General features: G+C 40.2%; 1 protein-coding gene across 3 annotated transcripts in view; it reads right to left on the bottom strand.

Moving 5' to 3' along the window:
* Positions 1 to 1,972: 1,972 nt before the first annotated feature.
* Dip2b (disco interacting protein 2 homolog B) overlaps positions 1,973 to 15,217 on the bottom strand; it is a 211,164-nt gene continuing 197,919 nt past the window's right edge. For all 3 annotated transcript variants that reach the window (XM_074083360.1, XM_020179911.2, XM_074083361.1), the window contains 6 exons: positions 14,105 to 14,166; positions 12,849 to 12,906; positions 12,112 to 12,186; positions 10,710 to 10,887; positions 8,800 to 8,923; positions 1,973 to 6,566 (listed from right to left, as the gene is read on the bottom strand). In XM_074083360.1, coding sequence (XP_073939461.1) covers positions 6,314 to 6,566; positions 8,800 to 8,923; positions 10,710 to 10,887; positions 12,112 to 12,186; positions 12,849 to 12,906; positions 14,105 to 14,166 — 750 coding nt within the window. In that variant the 3' untranslated portion in view covers positions 1,973 to 6,313. The remainder of the gene's footprint in view (positions 6,567 to 8,799; positions 8,924 to 10,709; positions 10,888 to 12,111; positions 12,187 to 12,848; positions 12,907 to 14,104; positions 14,167 to 15,217) is intronic.

The following is a 15,217-nucleotide window of genomic DNA, read 5'->3' as shown; positions in this document are numbered from 1 at the left end:
CTGATCCTCTGGAGAGGAGGAATGCTATGTCATCACATGGCATAAGGGGAATGCTGTTTTATGAAGTCTTCTAATGAGCTTTAATCCCATTCATGAGGGAGGAGCCCTCATGACCTAATCACCTCTTAATGGTCTCAACATTTAAAATCATTGTTTCAATACCTGAATTTTAGAAGGGATGCATTCAAACTACAGCAGTGTATCACTGTAGTTATTGCAAAGGTGCCTCAACTGGCCTCTCTGCCTTTGATTTTATTCCTTTTCCCTACCCACTCCAATACATTTTCTGTATGAGTATCAAAATAATAATCATTCTGTTGCAAACTGAAGCATGTAATCTTCTGTAGTACATCCTCATTGATTCTTCTTTGCCTCCTGGATACAAATCCAAAATTCTTAACATGATACACAAGACCCTTAGTGATCTGTCTCTGGCTCAAGCCTCCACTTTTTCCTTTTCTACCTTCAAACCTTGCATCTTTGTCTTGATCCTTAGTGTTGCTTTAACAAAATACCTGAGCCTGGATCATTTATAGACAGTCAGTATAAGCTTACTGGTTATAGTTATGAAGGCTGAAAAGTCTTAGATCAAGTGCTGAGAGCTTCAGTGTCTGATGAGGGTCCAGTCTGTCTAGTATCTTGAAAGCTGCTTTCTCCAGAGGAGATGAACGCTGTTTCCTCATGTGGCAGGAGGGCAAAAGGGTATAGCTAGTTACTCTAGACTATTCATAAGGCTGCTAATCCATTTGTGAGATTAGGGCCCTCATGACTTAATCATGTCCCAAAAGGCCCTCTCAGTACTGTCACACTGGGTCTTAGGTTCCAACATTTGAATTTTGGAGGAACATATGCATTCAAATCATAGCAATTCTAATAATGAATTGTGGTTCCCAGAATATGCAATTTAATCTTATTCAGCTCCTATTCTTCAAAACTCAGTTCAGATTATTACCTCCTCCAGTGTGCTCTCCCTCATCATTGGATTGGGTGCCTGTCCTAAGGTTTTATATATATATATATATATATATAATTTTATATATATATAATTATATATATATAATTTTTAAAAATTGTGCTGGGGGTACATTGTGCATTTACAAAAGTTCTTGCAACATATCAAATATATCATACTTGAATTCACCTCCTCCATCATTCTCCTTTATTCCCCCTCACTGCATTCCTGGCATAGTTTCAACAGGTCTCTTTTCATTTACATACATGTGTACACAGTATTTGTACCACATTCACTCTCCCACACCCTTCCCCTCCCACTGGTACCAATTCCCCAGAAGGACCTATTCTAGCATTAAAATACTGTGTTAGGATTGTTTTCTTGCCATCTTCTTGAGGGCAGTGACTTGGTATTTTTTCTCCAGCTTTAGCTCTTATCACAGTGCCTCATGGTTAGTAGGCAGTACTTGTTAAATGAAAAACTGTCCTCAGCTGCCAAAATAGCTTGAACTGTTATTCCAGGACCAGTTTCAATGTCTGAGAACACACACATTTTGATGGGCTCCCACTGAGTTTCTTGAAACCAGGAAATGGAAGAGTAAATGAAGGATCACTTTAGGAAAAGCTGAAATCCAGCTCAATTACAGAATGGAGAAAATTCAAGTTCACGATCCATAGTTTAAAACTACCAAATGCCACATGGGTAAGAGAAAAAACACGAAGAGTTATCTCGAAAAGTCCTGATATCAGCCTCCTTAGTTTCAAAATGACACTTACCACCTTTATTTGTACTGACTGGATCCCTGTTCACTTTCCTTAAACCACTGAGGAGCTACTGTTGGGTCTGGCTATCTCATGTTAAAAATCGTCTACCAATTCCTGAGCTGGTGGGGGTGTGGCTCAGTGGTAGAGTGCCTGCTTAGCATGCATGAGGCCTAGGTTCGATCCCAACACCACAAATACACACACACACAAATCTATCAATTCCCTACTCCCACTCAATGTGAAAGATGAAACACAATCAGGCATCAATATTTATTAACACAAGACAAAGGAAACACATTCAATGAGTTAATAGAACACTGTCCAGCCAGATGTTAAATTTAAAAACATATAACTAGTCTAATTTCAAATAAATAAAAAAAAAATTTATACATAATTACACAGTACTATAGTTTGAATTTGACACGGGTAAATACCTTGACAGAAAGTAAACAAAACAGCATTTTGGATTAAAAAATTATTCTTGTATCTATCTTTACAATTTCTTCCTCTGGGCAAATAACATGGCCCATCTATATATACCTAAACTGGAAATGGGTGAATGATAAAGAAAAGGCCTGCTGTGTATTTGGAGTTCTGCAGCTTCTTGTTCCAAATACTCTTGCTTTTACATCAAAGCAGACAACAAAAACAACACTAAGGCATAGATTATGTTGGAGTCTGAGGATGAGGTGATAATTCCTCATTGCTTTAGTCTAAAAGATTCCTGGATATTCAAGGAAAGTAATTTATTTGGCCAAAATATTGAGCACCATGCTTGGGGTAGAGACCTTAACAGAAACCTAAGGCCTCCAGCCCTTTGTTGATTCAACAAAAGCATTAAGCAAGCACTGCTCAGGGACTAAAGTGAGGAGATGCACTCATAACTAAGACAGGCAATGGTCCCTCAACAGCCAAGGCAACACAACTGCACAAGGAAAAGACTTGCTACTGGGGAGAACTGGGCCCTTTGTGCACAGGAGTGAAAGACTCTGTGGATTCACTGATGCTGAGGAGCAAGATGCACACCCAGGGCCTCACGGATGCAAATGGCATTTGTGCTTGTGCAAATCTTAGAATTCCTAGGCCTAGGAATTTTCCTGAGGCAGCCGCTTCTTGATCTACCTCAGTTACTTCTGCTGAGAACCAGAAAGAGGTTCAGAAACTTTCAGATCAAAAGATTTCTCATCAGGTGTGGTAGTACACAACTGTAATCCCAGAAGTATTTAGGAAGCTGAAGCAAAAGGACTATGAGTGTGGGCCTAACTTGGGCTACATAGGAAGATCCTGTCTCAAAAACAAGGCAAAAAAGGAAAAAGAATTTTTTTCTTTTAACTGAGATGGGGGCTTGCTGTTATTGTCTGTCTCTCACTCCCACCCTCCCAACTAAAAATCCAGGCAGACTATATTCAGAGGACTACAAGCCTATGGGCCTTTTTTTTTTTTTAATTAACAATGATCTTTCAGGCATACTTTAGTCAGTTCTACCTCAAAGGTTTCACTACAGTGGAAAGGGAAGAGCATTGTGTTATCAAGATAATTTTTTTTTTCATGCAAGTCTGAGACAGACACCACTGAGGTGAGTAGTTTCTTCCTTCTCTCCCTTTGGGGATGCTTTACCAAAGTTACTGATGAGGTAACTCCAAAGATGGCTCTCACTATTGTTCCTCCACAAGCATAGTCTGGCTTTGGAGAATACACAAAAACCTAAAAAGCAGCCACATGTCAGAAGGGAAAAAAAAAAACAAAACAAAGATACAGGCCTGAGAAATGATGCAACTAAACAAACAGCCCCTAAATAGCTGAGAGTTGAGATGAACGGAGTATTGTTTGAAGGAATGAGTAGGTTTGTGATGTCCAATATGGGTGCTATTAGCCACACTAGACCACTGAAGACTTGAAATATGGCTAGTCTGAATTAAGATTTGTATAATACACACTGAATTTTGAAGACATAATAAAAAATGTAAAATACCTTAATAATTTTAAGGGTAACACACACGCACAGGAAATCAATGTGAGTCAACGCCCTGTATAGCTATCCTTATCTCAACCAGCAAAAACCCTTGTTCCTTCCTATTATTGCTGATACTCTCTCTACAACAAAATTAGAGATAAGGGCAAAATAGTTTCTGCTTGGTATTGAGGGGGGGGAGCGGGAGGGGGTGGAGTGGGTGGTAAGGGAGGGGGTGGGGGCAGGGGGGAGAAATGAACCAAGCCTTGTATGCACACATGAATAATAAAAGAAAAATGAAAAAAAAATAATTTTATATTGATTTCACATTGAAATAATAGTATTTTTGGTACACTGGGTTGAATGTATTAAAATCGGTATCACGTATTCTTTTTAATGTTTAAAAATGTGGTTACTAGAAAAATTTACATTATAGAAGTGGCTTACTTTACATTTATACCAGACAATGTAACAACCTAACTTGGGATTGTAAGAATTATCAGTCAACCTGAAAGATAGAATCTGCCTATAATTTTTTTCTTAGAACCTGGGGGGATTATGGAGATAGATTATTCAATACTCAAGCTCTTCTACTTTGGTTACTGAGTCATTAAAAACTGTTTTAAGAGTTGAGCATGGTGGCACAGGCACTTGGGGATGGGGGAGGGCTGAGGCAGGAGAATCCCAAGTTTGAAGCCACCCTGGGTTACACAGTTCCAGGCCACACTGGGATAGATAGTAAGACCCTAACTAAAATAAGAAAAAAAAGTACTATTTTAAGAACACTACCTCCCAAATAAGCAGGTTGTTTTCTTGCAAATCAAACATTGCTAGACACTAGGATTTCATGATGCCCAATGGAAGTGCTTCTTTCCTGTATATCCTAGAACTTCCCCTATCACGTGTAAACGATTTCCATCAAAATGCTGAAAAAGATATCTGAACTGGGAAGTGTCTTGAGGTCTTCCCTTGGTGGAGAATGTGTTGGGATGGAAAGAGGACTAGAAAGTGGCTCTGAGTTGTGAGATTGTAGGAGGCAGCCCAGGAGCACTGCCCTAGTGAAGAATCTGGTCTTTGCTTTATAAACCTTATTTTCAGGGTAATTACAAGTCTTACAAATTGTTTAAAAACACATTTAGTTTACATGATGTTACAGTGGGGTAAATAATATGTATTATTAAAATAGTCTAAATAAATATTTACACAATAGACCAGAACGGGTCAAAGAGAACCATTCTGATTTAACAAGTTAATTCTTTTCACTTTTGAAGTTTTAATTTTTAAAAATATTTCTGTAAGAAAAAAAATAATAAAATTTAACTATATTCAAATACATGAAGTGTCAGACTAAAGAAAGGAAACCAAGCCAGAGGCCAAACTCAGTTGCATACTTTGTGGGCTTGGCCTGGGCCAATTATTTCACAAGAATTCCTTGTATACATCAGCCTTCCCTATTTTAGCATAAGCCTGGATGTTCTGGGCAACCCAAACTGGTCAGTGTGAGATGTATGGTTATATGGCCTTACAATTCTATGTGATGGCTGATCCCACTGCCTCATTAGCCTAGCATTCTTGCTTTAAACTCCCTGCTCTCATGGACTGGAATGACAGAGGGTCCTCCTCAGTTTTCAGAAAAGAGAAGCTCTATGTGTAAACTGCAGACCCAGTTGACAAAGAGCCTGGAAAAAGAAGAAGTTCTAAATTCTTCTGTGTCATTCTAAATGTGAGAGACACTTTCAATACTAGGACGGGAGTGAGCTATTGTGGTTCTTTATAGGGCAGGAGCTGATGAGTCTTAGCTTTTTCTTAACATTTTGATTTTTAAATGAGATATGAATCCTGAGAAGCTTAAGCTAAATCTGGGAATGCAAGCTTTAAAAATAAACGTAGGCAGCTTTAGTTTGTAAAATACACCAGCCAACAAAGACATAGAATGATGTTCAGCAAAACCTGCAAAATTTGTACTTTTTAGTTAATCAATTAAATTACATTAAGAGAATATTGAAATTCTCTAAAAGTAGAAATGTTTCTACTTTGGTTGTTGTAATTACACAAACCAATTGTTTAATTTTTTTAGCTGAATTATGTATAGTCTTATTTACATGTTTAAAACACTGGTCAAAATGTTTTACAGTCAAGAATTATAGATAGAAAGTAATTCTCATACTCATTCAGTCATATAATTTACTTATGGGTTGACTCAAAGTAAGCTGAGTAGTTTCATGTTAACAAAACCCGCAGAACATCTAGCGGAAAATGGCAAAATACAGTACAGAGTGGGGAACTCAGACTACCCCTTCATGTGAATTCATTAAACTCCTTACAAAATTCTAAAACGGCATTAGGTAAAAATACAAGTATGTACAACAGATGAAAAAAATGCAACATGCAGGGAACTGCTTTAGTCATGTGCTTCTTACACTATGCCAAAGCTCAGGTCTAATACACTGTTAACATTTTTTTCACTTGTAACCACAGAATTCCCCTTTCCTGTGTGTTATATGACTGCATAATCCCACAGGATGAGATGAAGGACATAACATAGCCATCTCAGTTTACTTCACATCATTTGAAAGCTTGCTTCTAGCCATGGGTCTTCAGTCTCTGAAATCCTTAGGATGATTCCTGTGGCTCCCACAGGGCTGGCTACATATTATAAGCCACGTAGATGGGGTCTAACTGGTCAGCTAGGAAGCTGTCGCGGAGGTGCATTCTCTGCTTCTCTCCTCTGGAGTTGATTGGGATGACACCTGGGTCCACCACAACCACAACACCAACGATGAGGTAATGCTCTTCCAGGACCACATTGGTCACTAAAGGAACCAGATCTAGGGCTTCCTGTTCAGAGCCGCACAGTTCTACAACCACCACAAGCAAGTTGGTCCATGTGAACACCGCACTGAAATTTTAATGACAGTTAACATGTTATTACATTACTAGTCATCTTTTTCTGTATCTGCCAACACTTATGCCCATTTCCCTGAGAACTGCCTTCTCTCCTGGCAGTTCCAGAAGGAACCAGAAGGCCAACAGCCAGGTTTGTAATATATGACTGTTCCCTGCTAATCACAACTGATTAGCTAAGCCTCCAAAATTTCCAGGAAGTCTGAAAATAGGACTGAAATTTGTTAGCTGGTCACTGAACTGAGGACATGTAACATCCGTAAGTAGCCAGGAGTGCAGAGAAACACAAAGCATGGCTCTTCAGAGAGAATGCAAGGAGTAAATGGCCATATGGCTCCAAAAGTAAAAGAGTACAGTGGTTCCTGATGGCTTTCCTGTCCATTGTTCCTGTCTGTCCTAAGAGCCAGAATTAAAGTCTTTTTGGAACTTCTGAGATAGCCAAGTATTCTTTCCATTAATTCTTTTGTTTATTCATTTTGATGGGACTAGGGTTTGAACTCAGGGTTTCATGGTTACGAAGCGGCACTCTACTACTTGAGCCACACTCCAGTCCATTTTACTCTGGTTATTTTGATAGGATTACAGGTGTGAGCCAACAGCACCTTGCTTAAGTTTATTTTTTTCTTGTGGTACTGGGTCTTGAACTCAGGACCTATACCTTGAGCCACTCTAACCAGCCCTATTTTTGTGATATGGTCTCGTGGAACTCTTTGGCTTCGAACTGTGATCCTCCTGATCTCTGCCTCCTGAGTAGCTAGGATTACAGGCACGAGCCACCAGCACCCAGCTTGTTTAAGTTTTTTTTGAAAAGAATTTCTGATGCTTGTAGCAGATGATAATATCCTTAAATTCAACAGGAAGAGAATCTGTCTGACCTCATAGAAGCTATTAGTGTTCCTTACAAGTGTCCTCTATTGTTAGTGAGAAAGTCGCTTTTTATTGAGTGGGGTAATCTGGGTTAGGTAGCATGATCTGAATTGTGAAAAACAGCATTGATCTGCTTTTAAAAACTGATCCCAGGGCTGGCGGGAGTGGCTCAAGTGGTACAGGGCCTGCCTAGCAAGGGTGAGGCTCTTAAGTTCTAACCCCCAGTACTACTAAAAAAAAAAAAATTCCAACCATTAAAGTTAAGTGTACACAATATCTGGTTCCAATAAAAACTGACTATCTAAAATTAGGGAGTGGCATGACATCAAGCTTTTCTTCATGCTTTCCAGATGCTTCTTTGTCTAAAGATGTTCTTGCCTTGGTTAGAGTCTTGTTCAGGTCTGGAGAGATAGATAATCTGACTAAGGCAGGAACATCTTCAGACAAAGGAATATCTAGAAAGCATGAGCAACCATCAAAAAGAACCATGGTACTAAGTTTGGGAAAAGGTTGGTGACAGACACACTGAATTAAACAGGTAGAAAAGAAACTGAATGGATTCTTTATAATTAAGAAGTCAGAATGAAAACCAATAGGTAGAAACTAGTTTGTGTTTTTTTTTTTTTTGTGGTACTGGGGATTGAACTCAGGTCTACACCTTGAGATACTCCACCAGCCCTTTTTTGTGTTTTTATTGATGAGTCTTTTTTTAAGATAGGTTCCTGTGAACTATTTGTTGCTTCAAACCACGATCCTCCTGATCTCTGCCTCCTGAGTGGCTAGGATTACAGGCATGAGCCATAGATGTCCAGCTAAAAACTAGTTTTAATTTCAAGGAATTTTCAGTCAATATCAGATTGTACAACGCTTGTCAGGGAAAAGATAGGGGGCATTCCTAAAGTGAGAGGGGAATTGGATGAGATGGTAACACTGATCCTTTTCATTTACTTCCCACTGGCAGTTTACAAAGCATATGCTCAGTCATTTCTGTAATCAGGAGATAGAAGGGAACATTTACTAATGAGGAAAAGTGTGGAGAACTGGGCCTTTAAATTGAGTCTTTTGACCTTCAAGTCCTGGATTTTCCCACCATACTATACCTACACTTCCTAGAGGCAGATGATCTGCTAGTCCCTTCCAATTATTATAATCTACCCTTAAAAAAGGACTTGGTTCCATAGTGTCTCCATGGCCTCATCCGGCTTCTGTGGCCACAGTAGACCACCCACCCAAGACAGGAGTTGTCTATTTTCTTACTACCCACGGAGTCTACATCCATCAATGGATATTTGGTACAAATGGATGACTTAACCAGATCAATATTCATTGCTACTGAAGCTACTCTGTGCAAGGGAAATTACCATTCAGCAATACTCCTGTGGATCCGAGACACTGAGGTCTCAATATCAATTGGGTGGTATCGTAATCCTCTCAGTTCCAGTGTTTCATCCAGAGCTCCTACCACATACAATGCATCATGACGCTCTGAAAGAAAGAAGAGGAGAGATACAGTTCAGTCACATGTTGAAGAGCAATATAATGTTGGAGTTAAGGGCACAAGGTTCATTCACACTGCCTGGCTCCAGTTCTTAGCAGCTGTATAACTTTGGGCAAATTCCATAGGCCATGAGTCCTGCTAACCCCTCTGTGAGACAGAGATAAGAACAAATGGCTGCTGTGAGAACTAAGTGAGTTACTTCAAACAAGGCAGTTAATATGGTGTGTGGTACATTTCAAGTGCTTAAAAAAATAGCCGTTATTACTATTATGTGCTAGGAATTGTGCTAAGTGCTGGGGAGACAAAGTTGACAAAACACCGCTCCTGCTCTGAAGATCTAGTTGGGGGAAAAGACACACAAACAGGCATTCCACTGCAATGTAGTAAGGGCAGTGGCAGGAGTATTCATGAGGTTCAAGGGGAGCAGGAGACATCCATGAGTTCTGCTCAAAGAAGCTCCGGGAAATGATGAAACCAGGGCTGAGTTTTTACAAATAACTGTAATTGCCAGATGGTGGCTGTGGGGAGGGTAGAAGGAAGGAGAGGATCTGAACCAGAGGGACAATGAACATGTATGTGTCATTATTTCTAGATAACTTCACAAAAGTGAGATGTAAGGAATATGGAGAGGATATAAGGATTATAGAATATGGAGAGTAGAGTCCTGGGTAGGCTTGTAACCCAGCAAGGACATAAAAGGGAGGTGATTTTACAATATTTTCTGAGAAGGATAATTTTGTGAAAAATTTAGCAGAATAATGTAACAGAAGCTGTTGGAGAAAAAAGGATCAGGAGGTCCAGCAGAGGTTCCCATTGCCTAGGAAAGCTTATACAGACTGACAATAAAACCAGCAACTGATTAATGACTATTTCTATGTGCTAGGCATTATTCTAGCACCAAAATGTGCCATATCATTTCATCTCACATCATTTCCATAAGGCAGGAAAACAAGAAGTGAAGTGATTACTCACAGTCACATAGTAAATGGCAGGGATGGAATGCAAACCAGAGAATTTGGCTAGGGATGTCACCCTCTTTTCCAATGTGTTACATTGTCTCTCCATGGAATATGGGGAAATGATGCATGCTGCTCAGTATAGAACAAATGCAAGATGCTAAGGAGGAATGGCATGGCCCAGCTGTGGCCTTTAAAGTCCAGAAAGCTATTTGTATCAGTTCTTCACTGTGCAATACACTTTAGGGTTGAGTATTTTATAGTGGCTATAAATGTCAGTCAGGAAGAAAGGTTGAAGGCAGACAACAAAGAAGCTGTGACAATGAACTGGGCAGAGGATGCCAGAGTCTTACCAAAAAGCAGGCTTATACCCATCATGAAAAGCAAGATGCTCCTCAGAACCAGCTCCACCTCAGGGATTAGGGCTATTTTTCCTGTTCTCCAAATGGCACCCAGGGTAGAAGAGCTAAAAGATGTAAAATCTGTACGAGCAGCTGGTTCAGGGTTTGCAATCAGCCCCACAAGGCTGAGTCTTATTCTGCCCAGGGCAGATATTTATTTACTCATCCTTAGGGGCATTTCTATGACTGCCCAGTGTTCTAATGCCCAGTTCTGTGAAGCTTATGCAGTAAACCTGAATGCTCCCCTTCCAGACACTCTTCAGAGGTCAGATTATTACTTCAAATGAATATGAATTCACTTATGAGTTCAAGAGGCACAGAAGGAGTCAATTAAATGCACAAACTCCACATGACTCAGACAGGTGACAATGCTACAGAAACAAAGCAAATGGAGAAAGGACAGCGATGGAAGGTACCTCCAGTGGCCGCTGTGAGCTCAGTTCTGCGGACGAAACCAAGGTATCCTGTCCGGGCCCAGAGTGTCTGGGCTGCATCCCCAAAACTGAGGCGAGTATTGAAATGATCAGCCTGCAGAGTCTCACTGTCATAGATGGTATAATAGCCACTGGCTGTGTGGGGACTGTTCACCCAGATCTACAAGAAAAGGTCAGTGGTCACATTTCACCAGGAAAAGACACCTGTATCAATTTACCTCTCTCAGGACAGATTTAGATTTTTAAAAATCTCATTTTTATATTAACAACAATAAAACCGCAACACAAAGGGCAGCCGACCATTACTAAATGTTTACTATATGCTGAACAAGAAGGTAAGGATTTTGTATGTCTATTCTCTGTTCATTCTGACACATAGGATATGGCCATATAGCCACACTATTATTCTCACTTTATAGAAGAAGAAACAAGGAGTCAAGTGATTCACTTTAGATGCAGGAACTAGGAGGTTCCCACCTGGATGTTTGGTACCTAAGGCCATGCTCTTAACCACGAGCCTATACTGCCTCCTTGCCTCATTTCTCATCCGCTTCCATACTCCCACAAATACACCAAGGCAATATTTCTGGGTTGCTGGAATAAACATGGTACAAAGCCCTTTGGGAAACACAACAGGGCACTTGAGTTTACAACGTAAACAGAGCAACAATCAGTAACAATGATAATAACATCAGCTAGTATTTATTGCTAACTCCTGAAAAAGACCCTGTTCATGTGCACTGCAGATGCAGGTATTAATGCACTTAACCATCACAATGATTCTATTCCATATGTGAGGTACATGCTATTATTATTAATGGATAAGAAAATAGGCCCAGAGAGGTCAGTAACCTGCCTGATGTTGAAAAGCTGATAACTGGCAGACCCCAGCTTGTCTGGCTCCTGCACTTACAAGACTCTTCCCATTAAGCTTCAGGAGCAAACATGGGGCAGGTGGGAAAAGCAGTCATATAAAAATAGATACATTTCAGTATCTAGCATTTGCATGAATTTAAGATTTTCAGTTCTAGCCCTGAAACAGGTAGAGTTTGTCGAATTTCCTTTCCAGCTAAGAGGATGGCAGTGGACAAATCTGGGACTGTTTCTAGTCTGGGAGCCTAAATCTTTTTAAATTAATCTCAACCTCCTCCTCCTGTCCATTCCAGCCATACCAAAAAAGCTATTCACAAAGGAGGAAAAGCTAAGGTCTTTTTTTGTTTTGTTTGATAGGGTCTTGCTATGTAGCCCAGACTGGACTAGAACCCTCTAACTTCTTGCCTCAGCCTCCCAAGTGCTGGGATTATAGACATTATCACCATGCCTGGAGGAACCCTGAAATCTTTCACTAATGGTTTTTCTGAATAAAAATGAAAATTATACCTACCTCACCCAAATGAGAGTCTCCAACAGGCCCTTTGGTCTCAGGATTAACAATAACTACTTTCACTCCAGGTAAAATCTAAGAATCAAAGGAGAAATACAAATGCTGGCTTGAATGAAATCTAATGACCTCTAAGAAATGCGCCTTTACTTGCTAGACGCGTGCAGCTAGCAGAAAGAGTGGGAGCTGGCAACTGTCTTCAGTCTTTAACCTCTTCCTCACTGTGACTTCTCTTTCAACTTTAATGTTCATAAAAACAGAACTGGCTTTTTTAAGTGTTACTTATCTAACCACCTTGTAGGTAATGAACATTGCATTTTATTTGTTCCATCAAAAAGAATAACATGTCTGCTGCACTAAAAAAAAAAATCTATAGACATTAACAAAGTTTAAATCTAGTATTCTTCTTGCCTGTGTACTCATATGCATTTAAAACTATTAGCTAGTAGGCTGGTGGAATGGCTCAAGTTGTAGAACACCAGCCTGACAAGCATGAGATCCTGAATAGAAACCCCAGTACTGCCAAAAGAAATAAACAAAAAACCAAAATAATTGGGACAAGGGGGAAAGAAAAACCACCAAAAAACTATTAGCTAGGCTGAAATTGTTGAATTATCTCCAGATTTCAATTAAGTCTTGCCTTGGATGTAAATATTTCATCTGGTTTCAGGCCTCTTTAAAGTGGCCCACTGCTCCCCATAGCCCAGTCTACCCTTCCAACAGTTGGCAAAAGAAAATACCTTTCCAGACTCTGAGAGCAGCAGACTCTGGGGGGCACCGCGTTCCACAAGACGGACCCTGCAGAGGAACAGTTGTTACTGTATACAACCTTTGTAAAAATGATTTCACCAGCTCTGCTGCCTTCCCAAGACCTCTAACTAGGTTTCTCCTTTTCCTGGTAGGGTAGGATTTCTAAGACTCAGCAGTATAGATATTCTGGGTCAGGTAATTTTTGGTTATAGGGTGTTTAGCAACATTCCTGGTCTCTATCCACTAGATGTCAGTAGCAACCCTCTGTTGTGACAACCAAAAATGTTTCCATGTGTTGTCAAATGTCCTTGAGGTGCGCAGCCAATCTCCCCAGGGTGAGAACACTGCATAAAAGATTCCAACCACTACTGGGTGCCGGTGGCTCACACCTGTAATCCTAGCTACTCAGGAGGCAGAGATCAGGAGGATCATGGTTTGAAGCCAGCAAAATAGTTCATGAGACCCCATCTCAAAAAATCTTTCATAAAATGGCTGGTGGAGTGGCCCAGGTGTAGGTCCTGAGTTCAAACTCCAGTACCGCAAAAAAAAAAAAAAAAAGATACCCACCGCCTATGCAGGCTGTAGCCTGGGCTGGGGTCAGTCTTGGCCAGGATCACCTTGGGACAGACTAAGATTTCCTTCCTTCTCAGCTGAGAGGAGGAAGCAAGATTTTATGCATGGGGTTCAGATAAAGTGTTGTTTCAAAACCCCTATCTTCACTTGTCTGCTCAATTTTTTTTTTTTAACGGTACTGGGGCTTGAACTCAGGGCCTACACCTTGAGCCACTCCACCAGCCCTTTTTTGTGATGGGTTTTTTTCAAGATAGGGTCTCGCAAACTATTTCCCAAGGCTTTGAGCCACAATCCTCCTGATCTCTGCCTCCTGAGTATACAGGATTACAAGTGTGAGCCACTGGCACCCAGCCATCTTTTATTTTTAAACTCGCAGAGGAAAGACACAATCCATTTTAGTTCAGTTTATATAAAATGCCACAAAATATTTTTATACCAGCAGGAACTAGTTATTACCGTATAATATTACAAAACAAAGCAGCAACTGTGAGAATTAAAGCTTTCTTTTTATAAATGAAAATTCTATCACGTACTAATGATAAAAATGAATTCCTTTCTTCTTTCCATTCCCCTCCTGAAAGCTACAGACATAAAGGAAATGAGGGGAAATGCTGGTTTTGAGAACCAGAACTCTGTGCTTAGGAACTCCAATAGGGAATGGGCACATACGTACCTGTCATGTCTTAACGATTTCAGATCTACATAGACAGTAGTTGGATCAGGCCCTGAGGTTCCCTAAAGAAAAACAAATCAATGCATATTTATTTAAAATTTAAACAAACTGTCTTTCCATACTTCACATTTTCAAATCAAGAAATAGGAACTTAGCATGAAACATCTTTTTTTGTTTTGTCTGTTTGTTTTTTTTTTTTGGGGGGGGTACTGGGGCTTGAACTCAGGGCCTTCACCATGAGCCACTCTGCCAGCCCTATTTTTGTGAAGGGTTTTTTGAGATAGGGTCTCGTGGAACTATTTGGCAGGCTTCGAACTGCAATCCTCTTGATCTCTGCCTCCCGAGTAGCTAGAATTACAGGTGTGAGCCACCAGCACCCGACTAAAATAACTATTTTCAAATGTTTTGAAAGCTCTATTTTGAAAGCTTACTTTCTCTTCAACCAAGTGAGGTAGGGTGAAGCTAACAACTGCAAGAGTCTGCTGGCCTGGCGATTTACCCTAGAAGGGGAGGCCCCTGCCCTCCCTCCATTACAAGCATATTACTAAGCTGAGGTGGGCTTGCATCCTGGGCTTAAAGCAGAAATGAACACAAGCCACCATCCAAGGGATTTTAAAACCCAACACTGACCCCAGCTGACAGCATGGGCCTCAGTGGGGCTCCAAAGTGAAAGTATCATACTTCCTGAAAGTCACTTGACTATGATCACAGAAGACCTGAAAACATCCACCACATATGCCACCTTCCTTTACTCTCGCCCATGCCAATATTTGCTTTGTAGCCTCCAAACTGCATAAAATAAGTCAGTTTTAATTCCTTTCCTATCATTTACCCATCAAGAATAACATGGCAAAGTTACTATCTGAGTAGAAGAGAATACAAACTGTGTTTTGTTTGAAAAAAAAAGTGTAAAATATGGAGGAGACAAAAATAGAAGGTAAGATATAAATAAAATGTAAACAGGACTCAGAAAGCTTCTTGGCCATTACTACGGACCACATCACCACTATGTGGAGGAAGCATTTATACTGGTGCCTATCTGCCAGTCTAACCTAGTAACGTGGTGATTCCACAGAATGATGCTGTGAAAATATTATCTTCATTTTACAGATG

Source organism: Castor canadensis, chromosome 8 (assembly GCF_047511655.1).
Source record: "Castor canadensis chromosome 8, mCasCan1.hap1v2, whole genome shotgun sequence".
Classification (NCBI taxonomy): domain Eukaryota; kingdom Metazoa; phylum Chordata; class Mammalia; order Rodentia; family Castoridae; genus Castor; species Castor canadensis.
This window is presented reverse-complemented; position numbering and strand designations above follow the sequence as displayed.